We start from the raw sequence: 25,150 nt of genomic DNA on the forward strand, positions 1-25,150 counted from the left end.
AGCTGTGTGGCCCAGTGGCCGGAGCCCAGGCCTGGGAGTCAGAAGGACCTGGGTTCTAATCCCAGCTCCACCGTTTGTCGACTCCGTGACCTTGGGGAAATCACTTAATTTCTCTGGGCCTCCGTTACCTCATCTGAAAAACGGGAATCAAGACTGTGGGCCCCATGTGGAACGTGGACTGTGTCCAACCTGATGGGCTTGTATCTGTCTACTCCAGGGCTTAGTCCAGTGCCTGGGCATACAGTAAGGGCTTAAACACAGTTTTAAAAAACAAAAACAAAAAACAAACTGGACTGGACATGGTGGATTTCCTACCGTGGCCTAATAGGAAAATCCCATACAAACGTTGGCAAGAGGCCGAAGAATCAGACGCACGCTGGGAATTCTGTAAAACTGTTTCAAACATCTATGTATTTATCTAGCTTTCTCCAGTTGAATGAGAAGTGACCACAACAAGCAGCAAGTCTGAAATGAAACAAGCAGCATGTCGATCTGATCACTAGAACATAAGCACCTTGAGGGTAGGAATCAGGCCTTCCGTCTCGAGTGCGCTTTCCCGGAGGTTTAGAACAGTGCTCTGCACCCAGGAGGTGCTCAGGAAATACCACCAATTGGTCCACGGGGCTACTGACCGATCCACCCCAGTCCTCCTTGAGACCAAAGCCCTTCTGCATAAATGGGTCCACTTGATTCCAGAGAAGCTGGGGGTTTGCTTGAGCCACAGGAAGCCTAATGATCCTTGCTCAGGCCGCCTGCCCGGCCCAGGGGCTTGCCTCATCGGATCAGAGCCTTGCGTCACGGGCCCATAGGCTTGTCTCACGGGCCCAGTCGGCATCTACTGGAATTGGTCAGGGCAGCTGAGGTGAGGCTCCCCCCACCCCAGCTGGCTCTGGCGGCTGCCTGCTTCCCAGAGGAAGAGGCGCTCTGGAAAAATGGAGCTGCCCCAAACTGAGCTCTGGTCCTAGATCTGCCTTTGGAAAGTGGGAGAGAAGGTGGGAAAGGAAGGAATCGTCGATGGGGGAGGGGCCCAGAATGGCAGACGGAGAAATGCCAGACTTATAGGCCTATTCTGGTACAATAGGAAGCCTTCTGTGAGGGAGAGATTCTGTGATGCTGTAAATAATTCATTCAGATAGCAAGCTCCGAATTGAGAAGGGAAAAATTAGAATTGGATTTAATTGTTTTTTGGCTTAATTAGCCCATTTGTATGGCTAACTTCTTTTAAATGGCTCTTTGTGAAGCTCTATCTTTATATAGTCAGCCTACTTTCTCTTTAAAAAAAATCAATCTGGGCAAAGTTTTAGCCTAAAATATCCATTTTTATCATATATTCCGTGAAAGTAGAGAGTTGAGTCACTCCCGTATAAGTCTTCAGTGAACTCTATTAGTTCCCTTGACATGTAATTTATTTCATTGCCCATCTCAGCGGCTAAACCGTAAGCTCCTTGAGAGCAGGAAACAGAGATCGTGCCTACTAACTCGACTGCATTTTCCCAAGCCAGTAGTTCAGAGTGAGTGCTCAATAAATACTCCTGATGGATGAATTTTAGGGGAGGCAGTGTGGCCAAGTGGAAAGAACCAGGGTTTTAGATTGTGAGCTCCATGAGGCACAGTCACTGTGTTCAATCTAATTATCTTTTATCTCTCCCGGCGCTTAGTATGGTAAGCACCTAACAAATACCACAGCTTCATCTTCTGGTAGCCAGGAAACCCAGGTTCTAGTCCAGGCTCTGCCACCGGCCTGCTGTGTGACCTTGGGCAAGTCACTTAACCTCTCTGGGCCACAGTTCCTTCACCGGTAAATAAAATGGAGATAAAATACCTGCTCCCCCTCTTCAGCTGTGAGGCCCCCATCAATCAATGGTATTTATTGAGCACTTACTGCTCAAGAGAGGAGCAACAGAGTTAACAGACATGATCTCTGCCCTGGAGGAGGCCTACGTGGGACAGACACTGTGTCAGCTCTGACCCTCTTGTGTCTACCCCAGTGTTTAGCACATGGTAAGTACTTAATTGCCCCTACTCCCTCCCTCTGCTCTACCCCCTTCTCCTCCCCACAGCACTTGTATATATCTGTACATATTTATTGCTCTATTATATTAATGATGTGTAGTTATCTCTGATTCTATTTATCTATTTTGATGGTAGTGATGGCTGTCTACTTGTTTTGTTGCCTGTTTCCCCCTTCTAGACTGTGAGCCCGTTGTTGGGTAGGGATTGTCTCTATCTGCTGCCAAATTGTACTTTCCAAGTGCTGAGTACAGTGCTCTGCACACAGGAAGCGCTCAATAAATACGATTGAATGAATGAATTCTGTCTAGATAGGGACCTCATTTCTTCTTGTGGGGGAAAAAAAAAAATCCCACAGGGCTCGAAAAACTTGCAGTGGCAGGGAGCGTTGCCTGTGACTCTCGGCCAAAACTTGCCACAATTACCAGATCAGCTTATTTCTGAAAAGAGCAAGATTCAGCTCATTTGGGCTTTTCCTAAATATGAGATAAACATTCTTAATCACCTAGCAAATTACCTACGGCGTGACATGTGACCTCTTTTTAAAAAAGCTTTAATGAGTCATTCAAGTTGAGGACAAGTTTTCAGGCGAACAAGCAAATCTACATGATTTATTTTAATTCCAAGCGACCGGAGTTTCCGTAGAACAGTAAACCGAGAGGAAGATAGCATTTCTGGAATTCAGGCAAGTGTATCCTCCCACCCCTCAGACCCCATAATGGGCAGGTAGGTAGTCGGGGCCAGAATTTTCCCTTCCAGTCAAGAGTAGCCTGCAGGAGCTAGCAAAAGCCAAGGAGGTCTTTTTTATATTTACAACTTCTTTTTCTCCAGCCCCCGGGGGCACAGTTCGGATTAATCTGGAATTTGTTCCGTCTCCCAGGACCTTTGCAGGGGTCTGTGCACGTGCACACACACATATACACTAAATCTTGATTCTGAAATCATTTTCAACATCAGCCACAGCCTAAAGGAGAGTACAAACCATCTCCTAGAGCGCAAGGGGAGGCTCAGTGAGGTGTATAGATTCAGGCTCTGCCTCTTCCCAGCCCGACACACACGCGCGCGCACACACACACACACACACAGAGACATACACACAGAGACACCCTGACTTGGCCTAGTCCTAGAGCCACTCTAATTACCCCATTAAGAGGGAGGTCGGCAGTGTGGTCACGGCCAGCAGAGTAGGGGGTTGTGGAGGCAGCTGCCCACAGAACCCGAGGGATTCAGAACTGTCACTCCACCCGACCTGCGCTCACACTAAACCCCTCTTGGCCCACCGACGGGTATAAATAAAGGCAGCACTTCAAGACGCATATGGCACCAACCAGTCTTATGTGATTGGGAGCTGGTGAGATCTCTCGTGCAAGTTGTTCAGAAAAACCACAGAAGACAACAACCAATTACTTGTGTTCAGAAGACATACACTTCCAGGCCTCTTCGTCCCTAGCAGTTTCCACTTGAGGATGCACGACAGTCCCCGATGATATGCATCAGTCGGCACGAGCACCCCCACTCCGGAGGGAGGCAGGGTGGGCCGGTGGAAAGGGCGCGCGATTTGGAGTTGGCTGACCTGGTTCCTAATAGCAGCTGTGCCCCTGGCCTGCTGGTGACCTCGGGCAAGTCACTTCACCTCTCTGGCCTGTGGTTTCCTCATCTGTACAATGGAAACGAATCCCTGCTCGCTCTCCCTCCCTCTTAGACTGCGAGCCCAGTGTGGGCCAGCGGCTGGGCTCCCTCTGATTATCCTCTCTACACCACACTAGAAATACATTATTATTATCATCATTAAGGAGTTTCCCAGCTACTCAGTCCCTACCCCACCAAGGAAAGGATGCAGCCCAGGGAAAGGTAAGACAGGCCGACTTAAGACCGTATAATAAAATCTAGATCCGTTTGCGATGATTGAAAAGTTTCATTTTGTTTGGAATGGCTTTCTCCTCGGGCTAAAGGAAGTAAAGAGCCACTGCGAACCTCTCCGTGCCATAGTAGGTCCTCTCACTCAGACCTTCCTTCCCACATGCTCATCTGGTGGCTGGGTTTCAGGTCTAACGAGGTGAGGGTGGCAAAAGCTTAGGGCCGCTGCACTCCAAAACCTCAATTCCTATCCTCGCGTCAGCCTCAATGTCCGAAGCCTGTGGCATCCCGCCCGGGGCCAACCTGGGAAATGGAAAAGCAGCGTGGCCTAATGGAAAGACCACAGGCCTGGAAGTCAAAGGATCTGGGTTCTAATCCCTGTTCCATCACTTGTCTGCTTTATGACCTTGGGCCAGTCGTTTCACTTCTCTGTGCTTCTGCTACTTCCACTGTAAAATGGGGACTAAGACTGTAAGCCCCATATGGGACATGGACTGTGTCCAACATGATTAGCCCGTATCTATCCTGGCACTTAGCACAGTGCCGGGCACATAGCAAGCTCTTAACAAATACCATTTAAAAAAAAAGTCCGAGTCTCTTCATCTCTCTTCCAAGAGGCCTTTCCCTGACTCGCCCCTCATTTTCCCACCTTACTCACTCTCTCCTCTGCGTTACTTACACACTTGAGTCTGCATCCCTGCATCCATCCTGTCCCACAGCCCAGCTGCACACGTTCTTCCTTGCAACTCGGCCATTTCCCTTATCGGTAACAGATTTCAATGTCGGTCTCCTCCATGAGACCAAACACTTCTGGTGGGGAAGAATCGTATCTGCCAACGCTTTTGTATCGTGCTCTCCCGAACACTTAGTCCAGTGCTCTGAACCCAGTAGGTGCTCAATAAATACCACTGATTGACTGACTGATTGATTCACAGGGGAGCAGAACCCAAGCCACTCTGAACACGGGCACCCGTCTACCCCTGGCCTGGCGTCAGTGGCCTTGACACCTGGCTCCGCTCCACTCCCAGAGTGAGGATGCTGGGTGACAGTCATGCTTGTCACAACCTCTCACTCCGCTCACCAAACAAGCAGCAGCAGCGTGGCCTAGTGGGAAGAGCCCAGGCCTGGGAGTCAGAGGACCAGGGTCTGAAACCCAGCTATGCCACTGGCCTGCTCTGTGACCTAGGGCAAGTCACTCACCTTCTCTGGGTCTCAGTTTCCTCAACTGTCAAATGGGGGCTCAACAGCTGTGCCTAACCTGATTAACCTGTAACTTCCCCAGCTCTTGGTAGGTGTGGCACATAAGTGCTTAATACGTGCCACAACTATTTATCATCACCCCAGACCCCCAATCCGACTAGTGGCCAGGCCTGGAGCTCCACCTTCAACACTGCAGCTCTCTGCCCCCTCCTTCCCTCCCTCTCGCCCGCACAGCGAGAGAGTATGGGTCAGCCCGTCGGGTGGACCAAGCGCCGGGGTGGCATCGCAGGGCAGCGGGCTGGCGTGGGTTAGTCCACCAGCTGGGCGGGCTGCCAGGCGGACTTCCGGGGCAGTGAGCCAAGCACGGGTTAGACCACCGGCCGGGCCGGCTGCCAGGGAGGGATTCCAGGGCAGTAAGCCAGCGCGGCTTAGACCACCAGCCGGGCCAGCTGGCAGGGCGGGGTCCTGGGGTGGTGAGCCAGCACGGTCGGACCACCAGCCGGGCCGGCTGGCAGGGTGGAATCCCGAAGCAGCGAGCCGGCGCGGGTCAGACTGGCTGTGGCAAGGGTTGGGGGGGCTAGACCAGCAACGGGGTAGGGTCCCAGGACGGGGCGCCCAGACAGGGCACACGTACCGATGCACACGTCGATTTTGCCTTTGATGGCCGCCTCGTGCAGGGGGGTGTAGTTCCAGTTGTCCCTGGCGTTGGGGTCGGCGCCCTGGCCCAACAGCAGGCTGACCACCTCGGCGTGGCCGAAGGAGCAGGCGTTGTGCAGCGGGATCAGCCCGCCGTCGTCGCGAGCGTGGACGTTGGCTCCCATCTGCAGCAGGTGCTCCACCACGTCCTTCCGCCCAAAGCCTGCCGAGAAAAAACGCACTCGCTCAGTCCCCTCGGCCCACGGCGGGGATCGGGGGGACGCAGCGGCCCGGGTGGGAGGGGAGCCCAGATCCGCTCCCCGAGAGCCAGCCCCAGCAGGGCCATGCCATCGAGCCAGACCCCATCCTCGGCCACCTTGGGAGGGGCACCCGACAGGCACGGAAACCAAGGCCCTGGCGTGGGCCTCCGGCACCGGAGCCGCGGTTACCGCTCATCAGTGACCACTGTCCTCTCCCATGCCTGAGAAATCCCACCGATGCTGGGGTCTGCCAGAGTCCCACGCTACCGAGGGGCTTCCTCTAACTAGTACAGTGGCGGACCGTCAGCAGGCTGAGAGACGGGGACCGGGCCACGCCGCTCACACTGAACCCTGCCCACGCTGACCGCCGCCCGGCCCAAGACTGCCTGGTGAGCACGATGGCACCAAAGGATTCTCGGGAGCTGAGGCGACCATGGGTCTGCACAACTGGAAAGGGAATCCGCCCCGAGGGATCCCCGATTCTCACCTCTCATCAACACTGGTTCTTCCACCCGCCTGTGCATTTTGGGCACCTCTACCCTCTGCCTTCCGAAGACCACCAAACCCAAAGTTGGGTCTCCTTCTCCTTCTTCTCTTTCCCCTCCCTCACTTCTGCATAGCCCCATCTTGGTTTGAGTGGAGACACCACTATACATAACGTAGAGCCCTCTTTAAGGGCAGTGAAGGGGTGGCAGGCTACAGTACTACAGAGAGAGTGAAAATTAAGTATAAAAAGGAAGAGACACCTCCCTCCCTCCTTTCCACCACCAAGGGCAAGGATCCAGTCTTGTGCAATGGCATTTTCATAGACACCTATTGGAATCGGGCTCAAATCTGGAAGGACATTCTCTGTGCACACTCTGTATCATATATGGCTATTTGGAAATAAATTCTTATAAATTTGGCAAAGACTGAAAAATTAACACGTGACATCTAGGTGTCTACAAAAATGTACATTAAGGAGAAAAGGCCACAGCAGTGGGAGTAGGTCAAAGTGAAACCTTATTTATGGTGGCAAAGCCGTAGCTCGAAGACATTTTTCCCCTTAATTGAACTGTCAGCAAGGCCTCTTGGGCCATGTATCACTTCAACTGCTAAGGTCCCCACTGACTTAAACCTGCCCGCCCCACTGACAAATTTACAGCCCAACATTTTCCACCTTCAGAGTTCTTTTTGACCAGACCGACAAGTTTAAATCAGGAAAAGAAAAACCGAGAGGTACTTTTCTTAAGAGCTGCTGCAAAGTAAACGCGGAACTGGGACCCCTTCCGAAGAAAGTCAACAGGCTGTGCCGTGTGCTTCCTAGGCTTGTTTTCCTTTCGAACACCCGAAGCGACAGGGAAGGAAAAGGAGCCCAGGTCCAAAGTCCACAAACTGGGGGATAATCACACCACAGAGAGTGGGTGAAACAACTCGAGTGGAATCAACCTGAGAATGATCCGGGAATATAATTATTGGGCAGGGGGTGTCTCTATCTGTTGCGGAATTGTACATTCCAAGCGCTTAGTACAGTGCTCTGCACATAGTAAGCGCTCAATAAATGCTACTGAATGAATGAATGATCCTATCATCCTTTTGGGCCTTCGAGGCTGATCACGCTCATCTCACGGTCCGCCCCCCGCGGCCAGGCCTGAGAAACCGCAGACACAACCACCTTAAGATTACTTATGTAGCATAAACATTTTCACAACACCAACTCGGCTTTTTTGAAATTAGTGGCTTTCTAAAAATTATGTTCAATAATCACCTCTCTAGTTTGGATTAGGGAGGAAACCAACCCGAACACCTGAAATAATTCAAAGGCAGTCAACCAACCACGTCCATTTTAAGAAGCAAACTGGCCATGCAGAGTCACTTTTTATATAACCGCCGGGCAGGGGTTGGGGGGTGGGTGGAGAAGCTGGAGCCGGAGAAGGGAGAAGCGACAGGAGGAGCGGCAGAAGGGATGGGGGAAGGGTACTTCTGGAAAGAGGACATAAAAGGCTCCAAGACCCCTGCCCAACCCACCCAGGGCCGGGGCCAGGAGAGCCATGACACTGACACTCAACACTCTGGCTTGCTCTGGGGGACTCCAGGTAATGACTGGGTGGACCAAGGACTCCTGTCGATGAGCGTTTTCAGAATTTTAAGAATTCATCCTAGGCAAACAGCACAGGCTTGGGAGTCGGAGGACCTGGGTTCTAATCTGGATCCGCCACTTGCTGGCAGCGTGACCGTGGGCAAGTCACCACTTCTCTGGGCCTCGATTTCCTCATCCGTAAAATGGGGATTAGATACCTATACCTATTTCCCCACCCCATTAGACCGTGAGCCCGGTGGTGTCGGGGGCTCTGACAGACCTGATAATCTTGATTCTATCCCAGTGCTTCGTATAATGCTTGGCACGTATCATGTACTTATCAAATACCACTATTATTCTTATAAGTGAAGTCACAAGGGGCTAAACAATCAACTTTTTGTAAATGTTGGTGAACAATCAAATCCTGAGATTTCCCCAAGTAGGTATGGTACACAAGCTTTTTGGAGAGTCCTTGCAGACCAACACCTCAAAGACCGCTATGATAAACAAATCCAATTTATCAAAGCTGAAAGGATCGACAAATGAGTTACTATGGCTGTAGGCGCTAAATAACCCGATTTGTACTTTGGAGTACCTTTCAGCAGAGAAGCTCAAGGCTCTTTTAGAAATATTAACTCAACCCTCCCGACGCTCCTAAGAAATTAAAAATTCTCCTCCAGGACCCCCGTCCAATTCGAGAACAGTGACCGGCGACCTTTAACGTTTAATTTCGAGAACTGAAGAGGTAAAATGTCTCTGTGGCCAACTCCTCCGTTAGAGCCCGGAGCCCCCATAATCTTGGAGTGCCACCTGAAAGGGGAGTTTCCCACGGGAAAAACGCAAAAGGCGCTCTCATTCTCAAGATGCAAAAAGCCGACCAAAGGAGCCCTTCAGAGGCGCTTGGAATGCTGACCATCTCTCTGGCCCAGCTTCTGGGACAAATGAGGAAGGCATGATCCTGCGCAGCCCCACAGCCAGCAGAATCGGGGCGTGCGACGGCACGGACACCCGGGCGGTCGCCTCCGACCCCGGGCTGCTGGAAGGCGCCTCCTGGGTCTCCCGGGTCACGTTCCAGTTAAACATGTCGTGACAACCTGTATCTTGGAGATGCTTCTAGCCTGAGGAGATGGCCTATTTGCCTGCCTGCCTGCCAAGGCATTTTGAGGTCCCTCTGGACTTCCCAGAACCTGTACCTTGATTGAGCCTTGCTTTCTCAGTGTGCTCGCTAAGCCTAGCTAGTGTGGGGGCCTCGATACATGGCCGGGGAAATAATAATAATAATTACGGTATTTTGGTAAGCGCTTACTATGTGCCAGACACTCTTCTAAGCGCTGGGGTAGACACAAGATAATTGGGTTGGACGCAGTCCCCGTCCCACTTGGGGCCTCGAAATCTTAATACCCATTTTACAGAGGAGGAAACTGCGGCACAGAAGTGACTTGTCCAAGATCACACAGATCACACAGGATCTGAACCCGTGGCCTTCTGACTCCCAGGCCTGTGCTCTATCCCATTAGGCCACGCTGCTTCTCCCAGTCGCGGGGAGCCGGACGGAGAAGGGGCAGAGCCTCGGTCACGGGGAGCCCAGATCTGCAGCCCCTCCCCCTGGCTGCCCATAGCCCCCTCCCCAGCTTCCGAGACAAACTAGGACTCCTCCCTGAGGCTCCTAGGCCAGCAGCTCTCTCCCTGGCCTTTCCTTCATCTTGGGGCTGGGGAGGGGGCACTGGGAGGGCTGCAGGACAGGTACCAACCGGTCAGAATCTCCAGGACTATGGAGAACAGCTTAACTCCCTCCTCAAACCCCCTGTCCCCCAGGACACCCAATTCTTTCCTCCAATGAGCCGGCCACACACTTTATTGAGAAAACCGAAACCACCCGGCATGAGCTCCCTAAAATCTCCGCTGCTCCTCTCCGGTGCTTTCCTCCTGCCCTTTCTTCAACTCTCCCGTCTTTCCAAGCAGCACCTCAAGAGGAAATCTACCCCCTCCACCTGTGCTCCGACCCCATCTCTTCACATATTTCTTTTTAATGGTATTTGTTCAGCACTTACTATGTACCAGGCACTGTATTAGGCACTTGGGTAGACACAAGCTAATCAGATTGGACACAGTCCCTGTCCCACACAGGGCTCACAGTCCTAATCCCAATTTTACAGATGAGGTAACGGAGGCACAGAGAAGTGAAGTGACTTGCCCAAGGTGACACAGCAGACAAGTGGTGGAGCCAGGATGAGAACGCAGGTCCTCAGACACCAAGGCCTGTGTCCTAGACAGAGGGCCACGCCGCTTCTCAAAACAGTTCCACCACAGATTGGCTCGTCTGACACTACAACACATAAATCAGGCAGAATCCTTCAAGGTGATCCGATAAATTAGTAGTTTATAGGAGCTCCTGTCTGTCTTCATAATCTAAATGACAAGGTGGTTGCCTGATCTTCCCACCAGGGAGCATTGTCAAGGAAGAGGAAAGTGGGATTGTCCGTGAAAATCTGGAGGAAGGGAACAGGCCAACCGCAGGCACGCGGACCGGGGGACGCTCCATAACCGGGAGCGGACCGTGCCCGGACACGTGGTCAGTGACTCCGGAGTGGCCCGGGGATGCGCAATATCTAGGAGGGATCTGTATGGGGAGCACGCTTTTAAAAATACATTTAAACATCAATCTCCTTGCACAGGTGAGCCCGGCTTCTCCCTCTTCCCCCCACCACCTGTCTGCCTGCCCCCGGCAACCTCTTCTGTGCCCCCTAGGTCCCCTGCGGCTCTGTGCCCCAAGGAGCCGGGCAGGCGGCGGGGGGGGGGATGCGGGGCCAGCAGCCTCAGCTCCCAGCTCCCGCCCCTTCGGCCCCACAGCACTTATGTGTATAACCACAATTTATTTTAATGCTTCTTTCCCCCGTAGACTGTAATAAGCAGCAGTGTGGCTTAGTGGAAAGAGCACGGGCTTGGGAGTCAGAGGTTGTGGGTTCTAATCCCGGCTTTGTCACTTATCAGCTGCGGGACCCTGGGCAAGTCACTTAACATCTCTGTGCTTCAGTTACCTCACCTGTAAAATGGGGATTAAGTCTGTGAGCCCCAAGGGGGCAAACCTGATTACCTTGTATCTACCCCGGCGCTAAGAACAGTGCTTGGCACATAGTAAGCACTTAAATACCATCACTATTATTACTAATGTATCTGTTGTCGAACTGTACACTCCAAGCGCTTAGTACAGTGCTCTGCACATAGTAAGCGCTCAATAAATACTATTGATTGAATGAATGCAAGTTCCTGAATCATCAGCCCTGATACGTATTCTCCCAAGCACAGTGCTCTGTACGCAGGAAGCACTCAATAAATATCCCCGAATGATTTCAGAGAGCCAAGCACCATTCAGGAGCTGTCTCTCCTCACTCACTCATCCCATCGTGATTCCCTTCTTGGACCATAAGCCGCTCAGGGGTGTGGGCCGTTTCTGTTCCCACAGAGTAGGCGTTCGCACCGAGAGCGACAATGACGATAGTTACGGGGACACGGACAGTGGCCTGGGTGGGAATTCCCTCCGGGCCCTACATGGCCCTAGACAATAACCACTGCAATTCAGTGAAGCAGCAGCAACAGTCGCCACCGCCTCGGAGGGTGTTCCGCTCGGTCCTCTGTATCCTAGCCCAGAGAATCTCACCGAGGGAGCTCTGGGTCAGAAGAGTCACCAGAAATCCGGTGTCCCCACATCGCTCCTTTCTGGTGAGAGGCCAAGCAGACCCCGCCTGCCAACTGGAATAGAGCTTGCAGGGCGGCCCAGTTCAGACCCGATCCCGGCCCGCACCAGACCGGGGGCAGTAAGCCTGCATGACGATCAAGTGCCCGGAATACATCTGGAGCAGCTGCTGAAGGGGTTGCTGGGATCTGTAGTTCCAGCCCCCTAAGAACCACTAAGCACGCGAAACGGCCGGACCCCTGGCACGGTCCCCGGCCTCGAGGGCCCCAAGCCAGGTGTCGAGGGCGGGACGAAGGCGGGACGGGGACCGGGCCACATCCCAGGCAGGGGACCCCGGCCACGGCCACACAGCGACGGCCACACAGACACAATGTCAAGGTCAGCGCCGGCTTCGCGGAAGCTTTTCATCGCTGCTGATTTCCAAAGATGGGAGTCGGCCAGAAACAATCTGGCCTCACCGGGGGCCACCTACGCAACTCTACGGCTCAGAACGACGAGTCCCCAAGATGATCTCAAAACGTTCAATTGTTCAATGGTACCTGTTGAGGGCTTACCGGGTGCAGAGCACCGCAGAGTTAGTAGCCACGATGTTCTCTCCCCTCAGGGTGTTCACAGTCCAGCAGGGGAAACAACACACAAATTACAGAAATTGGAGAAGCAGCGTGGCTCAGTGGAAAGAGCACGGGCTTTGGAGTCAGGGCTCATGAGTTCGAATCCCAGCTCTGCCACTTGTCGGCTGTGTGACTGTGGGCAAGTCACTTAACTTCTCTGTGCCTCCGTTCCCTCATCTGTAAAATGGGATTAAGACTGTGAGCCCCACGTGGGACAAGCTGATTCCCCTATGTCTACCCCAGCGCTTAGAACAGTGCTCGGCACATAGTAAGCGCTTAACAAATACCAACAAAAAAAAAATACAGGAAGCTCAAAGTAATAGAGATTATCAAAGTGCTCACTGCAGTTTACACAATCTTATGTGATTTGCTCCGATTCAGTAGTTTGAGCTGCTCTTTTAACTAATCTCTTCTAAAGAGGGAGCAGTTAGCCTTTCCTCTATTTTTAATCTCTGCAACTAAGTTCTTGAGTGCTTACTCTCAGCTTTCAAATTGGTCCTAAAAAAAAAAACAAAAAAACCAGAGCAGATTATGCCCTGGCAAAGAGAAAAGCAAAATTCAAGGCAGCGGTTGGCCAGACAGCCAGTTGATATGCATTTGTTAAATGCAACAACCTTGTATTTGGACAATTTGGTGGTGCCTCCCCCTTCCCCACCCTAGCTCCAGGTTGTTGGGGATGGAAGGGCACATCCTTCTCACCCACTACCTCCTTGCACCCACCAAGAACAAAGCGCTGCCTCCTCCTCCTCGAGGCTCTGCTCTGTCCCAGCTGTTTCCCGAGAGGAGTGCTCCCAGCCACTCTGAAATCTCCCCCTGTGCCTGGGCCCCAGCCCTTCTCATCTCTCAAACACTCGGCCTCACCCTCATCCACTGCCCCCTCCCAACTTCTCCTTCCCCTCTGTTGACCAACACGCTCAGGCCCCTTCCTCACTAAACGAGCCCGGACCCTGGCCGGCAGGCGGCTGGGTCCCTCACACTGAGGGCCCTTGGGGTCAAGCGCCGGCTGCCGTTGGCAAGCAAAAATGCTCATAACAGTAATACGATTAAACAATTCTGTTCAGTTATCTGAATTTTTAGGATTACCCAAATGGGGTTTTGTTAAAATAACTGGTGGCTTGGACCAGAGAGATCACAGATAGTTGTGCTTGTAACTGCAGGTCTTCTGAAGGTATTAATGCGCCCTCGAGTTCAGGCCACCAAGCAGGCTAAAGCAGGGCAAGGCCGGCCAACCTCGTATCTGAGGTCTGTGACTGTGACGTCTGTGATAAACGGGGGGCTCCTCTTCAGCACCCAGGAGCCCCAGAATCACAACAGAGAATCCCACTTCAGGGCCATGAGGAGGGGGCCAGAGTTGGACACCTGCCTAAATCAATCAACGGCACTTATTGAGCACTTTCTCTGTGCAGGGCACTGTACTTCGGAGGTGGAAAAGTGCGGAAGAATAAGCAGACACGATCCCTGCCTTCAAGGAGTTTACAGTCACTTCCAACATTCCTCATGCCAAAAGTGGAACTTACATGATGGATCCCAGCCATGAGAGCAATATCTTGGGGTAGGGGCTGGGAGTAGAACAGAGAAGTCAAAAAAAACTCATCTCACCGGTGTCAACTGGGATTCCAAAACTGCACTCTGAAAATGAAGTCAGGCCAACAAGAAGTAACCAAGGCAGACCTCAAAACTGCCCCACCGCTCCTGGCCACTCCGGCCACCAAGATCAATCCTCTACCATAATGCGAGTACAACAGAAAACTTGTTGATAGACATAGCTAAACTAAGCTACCGTTAGATTACCTATGATCATCAGATCAGCCAATCGTACCACTTAAGAGGGAGGGAGGGAGGGAAGCGGGCAACTATCTCATCCCCGCTGTACAGATGAAGAAAGAGGCTCAGAGAGGTTAAATGACTTCCTCAAGATGACAGACTGGGGAAATGGAAGAGCAGGGGCGCAAATCCGGGTCTCCCGACTCCCAGCCAGCACTCTTTCCCCTGGCCTATCTGGCCTCTTGATTTACTTGGGAAAGAAAGATCAATAGCTGGGATTCATCCCATGTCTCGACTGGAACTGCCAGTTTAGCCAGCCCTCCTACACTTTTTAAGCCAGAATTTCTGCTCATTGCTCAATATGTATGTGGATTACAGGAGACCCCCCCTCTACACCTACTCTACTTTCTTAAGTGCTCAATACACTGCTCAGACCACAGAAACTGTGACTTTCGCACCCTTTATTCAACCTTCTCTCAGTCCCACTGCACTAATGGACGTAGCTGTAATTTATTTATATTAACGTCTGTCTTCCCCTCTAGAATGTAAGCTCACTGTGGGCAAAGAATGTGTCTGCCAACTCTGCTGGACTGTACTCTCCCAAGCGCTTAATATAGTGTTCTGCACACAGTAAGTGCTCATTAAATACCACTGACTGATTGAGAGCACGCTCAATACATATCACTGTGACTGACCACATGCTTAAGTCCCTTCAAGAGAAAAATAATACCACATGGACTCTTTTAAGAAGGGCCCTGCTCTCAGCATTCTGCTTCACCATAAGGGGGTGGCAGGCAGTACTAACACCTAGAATTTGTGAAGGGGATAGGGATAGGGGATATAGATGCAATCGGGACTTTTCCCGTTTCTCTCACCTAGAAAGTAGTGCTTTTTCTTTTACCGTCTGTGAACAGACCATCAATTATTATTGATCATAATATCCTTTCCCACTTAAAATAGTCTACCGCCAAGATACACTTGCCAAAGGCCCTAATACCAAGTCTTTTACAGTAATCCACCTCCGAGCAGAGCCCCCCTTTTCCTCTGCTCCTCCTCCCCTCCCCAGCACCCCTACCCCCTTCCTTGGCTCTACTCCCTTCCCCGTCCCACAGCACTTGTGTATATTTGTACATATTTATTATTCTATTTGTTTTATTAATGATGTGTATATGGCTATAATCCTATTTATCTATTTTGATGCTATTGACGCCTGTCTACTTAATTTTGTTTTGTTGTCTGGCTCCCCCTTCTAGACTGTGAGCTCGTTGTTGGATAGGGATCGTCTCTGTTGCCAAATTGTACTTTCCAGGTGCTTAGTACAGTGCTCTGCACACAGTAAGCGCTCAATAAAAATGACCGAATGAATGAATGCTCCCAACTACAACTACTAAAACCAACTACAAGTTTGAGATTGCTCAACATCTACATTTCCGAGATAAGTAAAGGCTACAAAAGCATCCCTGGAAGCTCCCGGAGGGCAGGGATTGTCTGGTCTTCCATTGTACAGTCTCAAGCGCTTACTGCAGTGCACTGAACATAACTGGTGCTCAGTAAATAATCTGGTGGGAGATGAAAGGCTGGTTCCAAACATCAGGACTTTTTGCAAATATATAGGATTTACTAAAGGAAGTTATCCTAATCAACTGAGAGCATTTACTGTGCGCATACTAAGGATAGGGCACTGTACTAAGAAGTTGGGAGAGTATAATCATGTTAGTAGACATGATCCCTGTCCTTACAGAGATTTCAATTTAGGGAGGGAAAACACAAACGCTACAATAAATTACAGATAAGCAAAACCTATGAAATGCTAAGACGCCAATTAGGCTAATTATTAGTTAAACTAATAAAAAAGCATAAAAGTGTGTGTGGGGGGGTGCCATATCATACTTTCCAAGCGCTTAGTAGAGTGCTCCGCACACAGTAAGCGCTCAAATACGATCGAATGAATGAATGTGTGTGTTGGGGCAGGAAGGAGAGCGGAAAAAAAAAGTCGGGAACCTTAACTTACTTCACCGCAGACTAGATTCTTCAGGGTGCCACTAGAAGAGGAGTTTCCAGGCCTAACTCCCTGACTGCTTCCCACAGGCTGGCCCCGGTGGCGTTATGTGAGCTGCAGTCCCAGGATGGGCCCCCAACGCCCCCAATAACCATCACTGTGCACTCAGCACAAATAAATAATTTTTATTACCCTATTTATTTTGTTAATGAGGTGTCCATCCCCTTCATTCTATTTATCATGATCATGCTGTCTTGTTTTTGTCCGTCTGTCTCCCCCGATTAGACTGTGAGCCCATCATTGGGCAGAGATTGTTTCTATCTGTTGCCGAAATGTCCATTCCAAGCGCTTAGTACCATGCTCTGCACATAGTAAGCGCTCAATAAATACTATTGAGTGAATGAACTCAGCGCTTACTTTGTGCAGAGCACTTTTACTCTCCCCAGTGCTGAATCCAGGGGCCAGGATGCAGTAAAGACCCAGTACAACACCTCGGACTGACGGACAGGTTGTCCTAAGCGCTTGGACGAGCCCGACAGAGTGGGTCGACTCGAGCGTCTCCACCCTCCCTCCCAGAGCTCAATCAGGACGGGGAGGCAGACGTTCAGATAAATTACAGATGGGGGGAAATGCCCGAGTATGGTGGGGCAAAGGCGTGCCCGAGCGAGGCAGGGGGTAGAGCAAATAGGGTGGGGGCCAAGAGGCAGCTGATGCAGTGGCTAGAACCCGGGCCTGAGAGTCAGGGGTCATGGGTTCTAATCCCAGCTCCGTCACTTGTCCGTCACACAGCTGTGTGACCTCGGGGAAGCCACTTCCCTTCTCTGTTCCTGAGTTACCTCATCTATAAAATGGGGATTGAGACTGTGAGCCCCACATGGGACAGGGACTATGTCCAACCCCGTTTGCTTGTATCCACCCCAGGGCTTAGTACAGTGCCTGGCAGACAGTCATTGCTTAACAAATACGATCATTATTAGAAGCAGCGTGGTTTAGTGGAAAGAGCACAGGCTTGGGAGTCGGGGTAGGGAGTTCTAATCCCAGCTCCGCCACTTTGCTGTGGGACTTTGGGCAAGTCACTTCACTTCTCTGTGCCTCAGTCACCTCACCTGTACAATGGGGATTAAGACTGTGAGGCCCACCTGGGACAACCTGATCACCTTGTATCTCCCCCAGCGCTCAGAACAGTGCTTGGCACATAGTAAGCCCTGAAGAAGTGCCATCATCATTATTCAGTTCTCTGTGCCTCAGTTCCCTCACCTATACAACAAGGACTAAGACTGTGAGGCCCACGAGGGACAACCTGATTACCTTGTCTCTCCCCCGGCGCTCAGAACAGTGCTTGGCACAGGTAAGAAATGCCATCATTCTTATTCACTTCTCTGTGCCTCAGTTACCTCTCCTGTGCAATGGGGATGAAGACTGTGAGCCCCACGAGGGCCCACCTGATTAGAGAAGCAGCATGGCTCAGTGGAACACAGCCCGGGTTTGGGAGTCAGAGGTCATGGGTTCGACTCCTGGCTCTGCCACTTGTCAGCTGGGTGACCGTGGGCAAGTCACTTCACTTCTCTGGGCCACAGTTCCCTCCTCTGTAAAATGGGGATTATCTGTGAGCCTCACGTGGGACAGACGGCCTGATGATTCTGTATCTCCCCTAGCGCTTAGAACAGTGCTCTGCACACAGTAAGCGCTGAACAAATACCAACATTATTATTAGTTTGTATCTCCCCCCTGAGCTCGGGAAGAGTGCTCTGCTCATAGTAAGGGCTTAACAAATACCAACATTATTATTACTAGGTTGCATCTCCCCCAGAGCTCGGAAGAGTGCTTGGCACAGAGTAAGCGCTGAACAAATAGCATCATTATTATTAGCTTGCATCTCCCCCAGAGCTCGGGAAGAGTGCTCGGCACTGAGTAAGTGCTGAACAAATAGGATCATTATTATTAGCTTGTATCTCCCCCAGAGCTCGGGAAGAGTGCTCTTTCATAGTAAGCGCTTAACAAATACCAACACTACTAGATTGTATCTCCCCCAGAGCTCGGAAGAGTGCTTGGCACAGAGTAAGCGCTGAACAAATAGGATCATTATTATTAGCTTGTATCTCCCCCAGAGCTCGGGAAGAGTGCTCTGCTCATAGTAAGCGCTTAACAAATACCAACATTATTATTACTAGGTTGTATCTCCCACAGAGCTCGGGAAGAGTGCTCGGCACAGAGTAAGTGCTGAACAAATACCAACATAATCATCATTATTAGCCTGCATCTCCCCCAGCGCTCAGCAGAGTGCTTGGCACAGAGTAAGCGCTGAACAAAGAGGATCATTATTATTAGCTTGTATCTCCCCCCAGAGCTCGGGAAGAGTGCTCTGCTCATAGTAAGCGCTTAACAAATACCAACATTATTATTACTAGCTTGTATCTCCCCAGAGCTCGGGAAGAGTGCTCGGTGCAGAGTAAGCGCTGAACAAGTAGGATCATTATTATTAGCTTGCATCTCCCCCAGAGGTGGGGAAGAGTGCTTGGCACAGAGTAAAGGCTGAGCAAATAGCATTATTATTAGCTTGCACCTCCCCCCGAAGTGGGGAAGAGTGCTCAGCCCAGAGTAAGCAGCAGCGCGGCTCAGTGGCAAGAGCCCAGGCTTGGGAGTCAGAGGCCATGGGTTCGAATCCCGACTCGGCCACTTGTCAGCTGTGTGACTTTGGGCAAGTCACTTAACTTCTCGGTGCCTCGGTGACCTTATCTGTAAAATGGGGATGAAGACTGTGAGCCCCACGTGGGACCACCTGATTCCCGTGTCTACCCCAGCGCTTAGAACAGTGCTCGGCACCTAGGAAGCGCTTAACAAATACCAACATTATTATTACTATTATTCTCTGGGCCTCAGTGACCTCATCTGCAAGATGGGGATGACGACTGGGAGCCCCACGAGGGCCCACCTGAGTCCCCTGTGTCTCCCCCCGCGCTTAGATCAGTGGTCGGCACCTAGGAAGCGCTGCCTCGCGAGTGTGGGGTGTGTGCCGGTGGTGCGCGGTGGCCGGGGTCGCCCTGACCTGCGGCGAAGTGCAGCGGGGACGATTTCCTTCCGGCCATGTCCTTGGCGTTGACGTTGGCGGCGTCCACCAGCCTCTTCACCCGGGACACGTCCCCGTTGCGGCAGGCCTCCAGCAGCTCCCGCAGCGCCCCGCTCGCCGCCCCGCTCCCCGCCGCCGCCGCCGCCGCCGCCGCCGCCTCGGGGCTGTCGGGCGGGGAGGCCGGGGACGAGGAGGCCGAGGGGGACGACGACGACGACGGGGAGGACGAGGACGGGTCCGGGGAGCTGTTGCCGCCGGCGGGGGGCGGCCCGGGGGCGGCGGCGGCGGCGGAGGAGGAGGACGACGACGACGACGACGACGACGAGGCGGGCCCGGGGCCGCCCTCCGCGGGGTCCGGGGTCCGCGGCCGGTCGGGCGGGTCCCGGCCGCCATCCCCTTCCGCCGCCGCCGGGCCGTGGCGGGGGGAGGCCGGGGCCAGGCCGGGGCCGGGCGGGCCGGGCGGCGGCGGCGGCGGCTGCTGGTGGTGATGGTGGTGGTGATGCTGAGAGCGACGCGGCGGCGCCGCCATCTTGCCGTCCCTCGGCACCGTCACTGCGGCAACCGGACCCCCCCTCCCCGCCCGCCCGAGCTTCCGGCCGCCTCCACCAATCGCCGTCCGCGCTGGCGGAAGTGTCGTCACGGGGGAGGCGGGGCCCGGGGGTCGGGCGGGGGAGACGGCGCCTGCGCACTCGGACCCGGCCGGGGAGAGAACCGGCGCCTGCGCACTCGAGCCCGGGCCGGCCGGGAGGGGACGGGCGCCTGCGCACTCGGACGCGGGCCCGCGGGGGACGGGACCGGCGCCTGCGCACTCGGGTCCGGCCCCAATCCCGTCCACGGCGTCGGGCGCATAGACCCCCTCCACCTCACTTTTCCCACTTACGTAGTCACTGAGCGCTTAGAACAGTGCTCGGCACATAGGAAGCCGTTAACAAATGCCACCATCCTCATCAGCAGTCATTCAGTCGAATTCATTCATTCAATAGTGTTTACTGAGCGCTTACTATGTGCCGAGCACTGGACTAAGCGCTTGGGATGGACAATTGAGCCACAGAGACCATCCTTACCCAATGACGGGCTCACAGTCTAAACGATTAGATTAGATTCGATCGATTAGACTGTAAACCCGTCATTGGGCAGGGATTGGCTCTCTCTGTTGCCGAATTGTCCATTCCAAGCGCTTAGTACAGTGCTCTGCACATAGTAAGCGCTCAATAAATACTATTGAAGGAATAAACGGGGAGAAAGCAAAGCAGAACAGAACAAAACAAGACATCATCAAGATAAATAGAAACAAAGATATACACCTCATTAACAAAAGAAATAGGGTAATAAACAGTATATACAAATGAACACAGTGCAGAGGGCAGCAGAGGGGGAAGGGAGAGCAGAGGGAAAGAGGGCTCAGTCTGGGAAGACCTCCAGGAGGAGGAGGCATTTGCCCGCTTACTGTGTAAAAGTAAAAATTCAGCGACACAGACAGTCCCTGCCCAAAGTGGGCTCACAGTCCAGAAGAGGGGAGACAGGCACCTAAACAAGTAAAAAGGCATCAATAGCATCGATTAAAGTAAATAGAATTCAAGATCCATAGGCACATCGGAACAAGTAAAACAGGCATTAGTATAAATAAATGGAATTATAGATATGTACACAAGTGCTGCGAGGAGAGGGGTAGAGCAAAGGGAGCAAGCCGGGGTGACTTTTTTTGTTGTTTTAGAGCAAAGGGAGCAAGCTGGGGTGACTTTTTTTGTTGTTTTAGTTTTTTAATGCTATCTGTATACAACCCAATTTGCTCGTATCCACCCCAGTGCTTAGTACAGTGCCTGGCACACAGTAAGCGTTTAACAAATGGCACAATTATTATTATTATTATGTGGCAGGCACTGTACTGAGCACTGAAGTAGAGATACCAAGCTAATCAGATTGGGCACAGTCAGTGTCCCACCTAAGGCTCACAGTCTTAAATCCCATTTTACAGATGAGGTGACTGAGGCACAGAGAAGGGAAGGGGCTTGCCCAAGGTCACATAGCAGACAAATGACAGAGCCAGGATTAGAAACCAGGTCCTCTAGCCCCAAGGCCCATGGACTCAAGTTGACTCAAGGTGAACCAGCTTGGTAGGTTAGGGGGAACCACACCTCAACCTTCAGACTCCCTACCTTCAACCCACTCTGAATCACTCTGGTGAAGGTATTGGAGGAGGCAAGAAAAAGTGGAAGGGAGAAATATGAGGGAAGAGAAGGAGGGAACAGTAAGAAGCAGTCAATGAATCAATCGTATTTATTGAGCACTTACTCTATGCAGAGCACTGTACTAAGCACTGGAAAGTACAGTGTGATCCAGTTGGTAGACATGTTCCCTACCCACAGCAAGTTTACCAGTTTACCTGTCTAGAGGGGGGAAATAGTCATCAGATAAACATATTATGGATAAGTGCTCTGGCCCTGAGGGAAGGGTGAATCAAGGGAGCTAATCTAAATGCAATGGTGATGCAGAAGGAAGTGGGAGAAGAGAAAATAAGGGTTTATTCAGGGAAGGCCTCTTGGAGGAGTAAGAAGGGTAAAAGGAAGCAGAGAAGAGGCTTAGACTGGAAGCTCCATGTGGGACAGGGACTGTGTCCAACCTGATTATCCCTTATCTCCCCCCAGTAATAACAATAGTAATTGTGGCATTTGTTAAGCGCTTAGTATGTGCCAAGCACTGTTGACCCATGTGAGGCTCACAGTCTTAATCCCCATTTTACAGGTGAGGTAACTGAGGAGCAGAGAAATTAAAAGACTTTCCCAATCTCACATAGCAGACAAGCGGCAGAGCTGGGATTAGAATCCACGTCCTCTACTCCCAAGCCTGTGCTCTTTCCATAAACCATGCTGCTTCTCTTAGTACAGTAGAAGTGGTGCTGGGAGAAACGGGTCTGCGAGAGGTGCCAATCACGGCTGATGCTGCTTAGCTTCCCGGCACCGCACCAAACAGGACTTTGCGTCTCTGCAACTTTCCAGTGTTGGATAAGTGAACTAGCTTCTCTCCTTCTACAACCCAATCCGCACAGCTCTGTGCTTCCATCTCACCTGTCTCGCCACTGACTCCTGGCCCACATCCTGCCTCTGGCCTGGAACACCTGCCTTCCACCAGACAATTACTCTCCCCCACTTCAAAGCTTTACCGAAGGCACTTCCCAGATTAAGCCCGACTTTTCCTCATCTCCCCCCAGCTTCTGTGTCACCCTGACTTGCTCTCTTTGCTCTTCGCCCCGCTCCCTGCCCCACAGCACTTATGTAGAAGCACTTGGAGAAGCAGCATGGCTCAGTGGAAAGAGCCTGGTCTTGGGAGTCAGAGGTCATGGGTTCGAATGCCAGCTCTGCCACGTGTCAGCTGTGTGACTGTGGACAAGTCACTTCACTTCTCTGTGCCTCAGTTACCTCATCTGGAAAATGGGATTAACTGTGAGGCTCACGTGGGACAACCTGATTACCCTGTATCTACCCCAGTGCTTAGAACAGTGCTCTGTACATAGTAAGCACTTAACAAATACCAACATTATTATTATTATGTATATATCTGTAATTTTATTTATTTATGTTGATGTCTGTTTATTTGTATTGATGTCTGTCTCCTTCCCTGCCCCCCTGCTCCCCTCCCCTCCCAGACTGTGAACTTGTTGTGGGCAGGGATTGTCACTCTTTATTGCTGTATTGTACTTTCCCAAGCGTTAATGCAGTGCTCTGCACACAGTAAGTGCTTAATAAATACGATTGAAAGAATGAATGAATTAATGCCAACAGTGTAAAGTGTTCTACAGGTGGGGAATATAACAGCAGTAGAGGAAATTGGATCAAAAAATATTAATTAGTCATGGTATTGTCTTCCACCTCTCCATCCTGCAGCCCTTTCATTCCCAGGGTGTCCCTGGTTCCTGGAACCGGTGTGATTGACCCACGATGTGAGGTTCTTGGAGAACACAACCTCCCCCCTCCTCACCCCTCAGGTTCTGGGCTTCTGGGAGAGCCGAGTGTTTGTACCTTTGAATTCTCTTTTGGGTCATTTCCCATGGGGCTCGATCACCCCGACTGAAAGGTTCCGAACAAGCAGCATCCCACAGCTGTAATCGCCCACCTTTTCCCATCGACTTTACTCCTGCTTGGTTTCTGTGGTGGTGACTTGGGGCCGGAGGCGGAGATGACCAAAACCTGCAGAGGGACACCGCTAGCACCCTGAACTTCATTTTTAATTCAGTTTCAATTTGAACTCGTTTCCTCCTGCTTCCTGCTAGGTGCAGTTAACATTTACTCCAGCTCACCCGGTTGTAGGATGGTTCTCATTTGCACGGCAGGCTGAATTCAGAATCAGGGTAACTAGAGGAAGAAAATTTGGCTTAGCAGAGATGTGTGATTAGATAATACCTAGGAAAAGGTCACCATTGATAATAAGGTTCTTCTGACCACAGGTCACGGTTTTCAGGAACTGATTGTGTCATAAGTCTGAGCACAGCCTGGACATGAGACTTTTACAGTGTGAATGCCTGAGGGACAGAAACTGTGTCTAATTCCTTCCCATGAATTCTTTCCCAGTGCTTAGTACAGTACTTTTGTTCCACATTCATTGAAAAATACACTCTCTCTCTCTCTCTCTCCTCCCTTCCCCCCAGGCACCATGATCCTTTGGGATGCCACTGCATTCTGGGGGCAAAGAAGAACCTCTTGGAGCTCATCATACAGTGTAAATTTGTGGGGCTATCCAGCAAAGAAGTAAAAAAAAAACTTACAAATATCTTCCACTCAGCTGCAGGATATCAGTTTCAAATCCCTTACATTCTCCTTAAGCATTTTTCTTTTCCTTTCCTGAACTCTGCCTTGTCCTCTTCCTCAGAGATATTCTGAGTCCCGTAAAAGCCTGTAAAACCCTTCTTTGAATATACTCAAAACATAGAATCAAGTTGATTTGCATGAAAATCAGCATGAGTTTTTTTGGGGCCTTTACAGGGAATACAATTTGCATTATTATCAGTGAGCATTTATGTATCACTTCCTATTTTCCCAGTACTTTATATTTGCTAGTTCTTTCTGCACTATTCTCATTGGTTATTCATGATATTGTTCTTTATGAACAGTTTGTTTTGTTCCAAGTATTTCCACTGCGTACAGAAATGAGGTGGATCTCAACCCTAACCTCCTGTGACTATTGGTTAAGCCGCAGGGTGGGGGCTGCTAGGGAGGGGAGGAGGAGAATGCAGGGGGGATGGGGGGGCGGGTGTGTGTGTGTGTGTGTGTGTGTGTGTGGCGCATCCCCTCTGACAGTCCTATGTTTGGTACAGATGAGCTTTCCACAGCCCGAGGCCCCAGGCACCGGCTCCTCCCATCTCATCGTTTTCCTTGCTCCCTTGTCCCCACCTCCAATTCTTTACTCCCTTTCTGGGGTGCAGCAGGGAGAGGATACATGAGGGAAAGGATGAAAGGTGGGCAGAGCTGGGAAGAGAGGCAGAATGCTGGGTCAGGGGTCTCTTCCAGGGGGTGAAGTCCAGAACTAGGGACCAGGAAGAGACAGAGGAAAGAAATCCATTCCCCACCACACCGCCCCAGCTCTGGAACTCAAGTTATTATTAATGGTATTTGTTAAGGGTTCACTAAGTGCCAAGCACTGTACTAAGCCCTTGGGGGATACAAACAAATCAGATTGGACACAGTCCCTGCCATTCATTCATTCATGCAATTGTATTTATTACTTATATTTATACTTACTGTGTGCAAGGCACTGTACTAAGAGCTTGGGAAGTTCAATTCAGCAACAAATAGAGACAGTCCCTGCCCACAGTGGGCTTCCAATCTAGAAGGGGGGAGACGGACATTAAAACAAGTAAAGGGGCATCATTAGCATCGTTATAAATAAAAAGAATTATAGACATACACACATCATTAATAAAAATAAATAGGAGCCACATGGGTCTCACAGTCTTAATCCCCATTTTACAGATGAGGTAATTGAGATACAGAGAAGTGAAG

General features: G+C 51.2%; 1 protein-coding gene across 1 annotated transcript in view; it reads right to left on the bottom strand.

Moving 5' to 3' along the window:
* TNKS (tankyrase) overlaps positions 1-19,717 on the bottom strand; it is a 119,000-nt gene extending 99,283 nt beyond the window's left edge. Inside the window, exons 1-2 of the mRNA XM_001508837.6 lie at positions 19,137-19,717; positions 5,702-5,926 (exon numbers count right to left, since the gene is read on the bottom strand). Of these exons, the coding sequence (XP_001508887.3) occupies positions 5,702-5,926; positions 19,137-19,686 (775 nt within the window). The 5' untranslated portion in view covers positions 19,687-19,717. The remainder of the gene's footprint in view (positions 1-5,701; positions 5,927-19,136) is intronic.
* Between the last annotated feature and the right edge of the window lie 5,433 nt (positions 19,718-25,150).

The sequence above is a fragment of the Ornithorhynchus anatinus genome, chromosome 10, assembly GCF_004115215.2.
Source record: "Ornithorhynchus anatinus isolate Pmale09 chromosome 10, mOrnAna1.pri.v4, whole genome shotgun sequence".
NCBI classification, from domain to species: Eukaryota; Metazoa; Chordata; class Mammalia; order Monotremata; family Ornithorhynchidae; genus Ornithorhynchus; species Ornithorhynchus anatinus.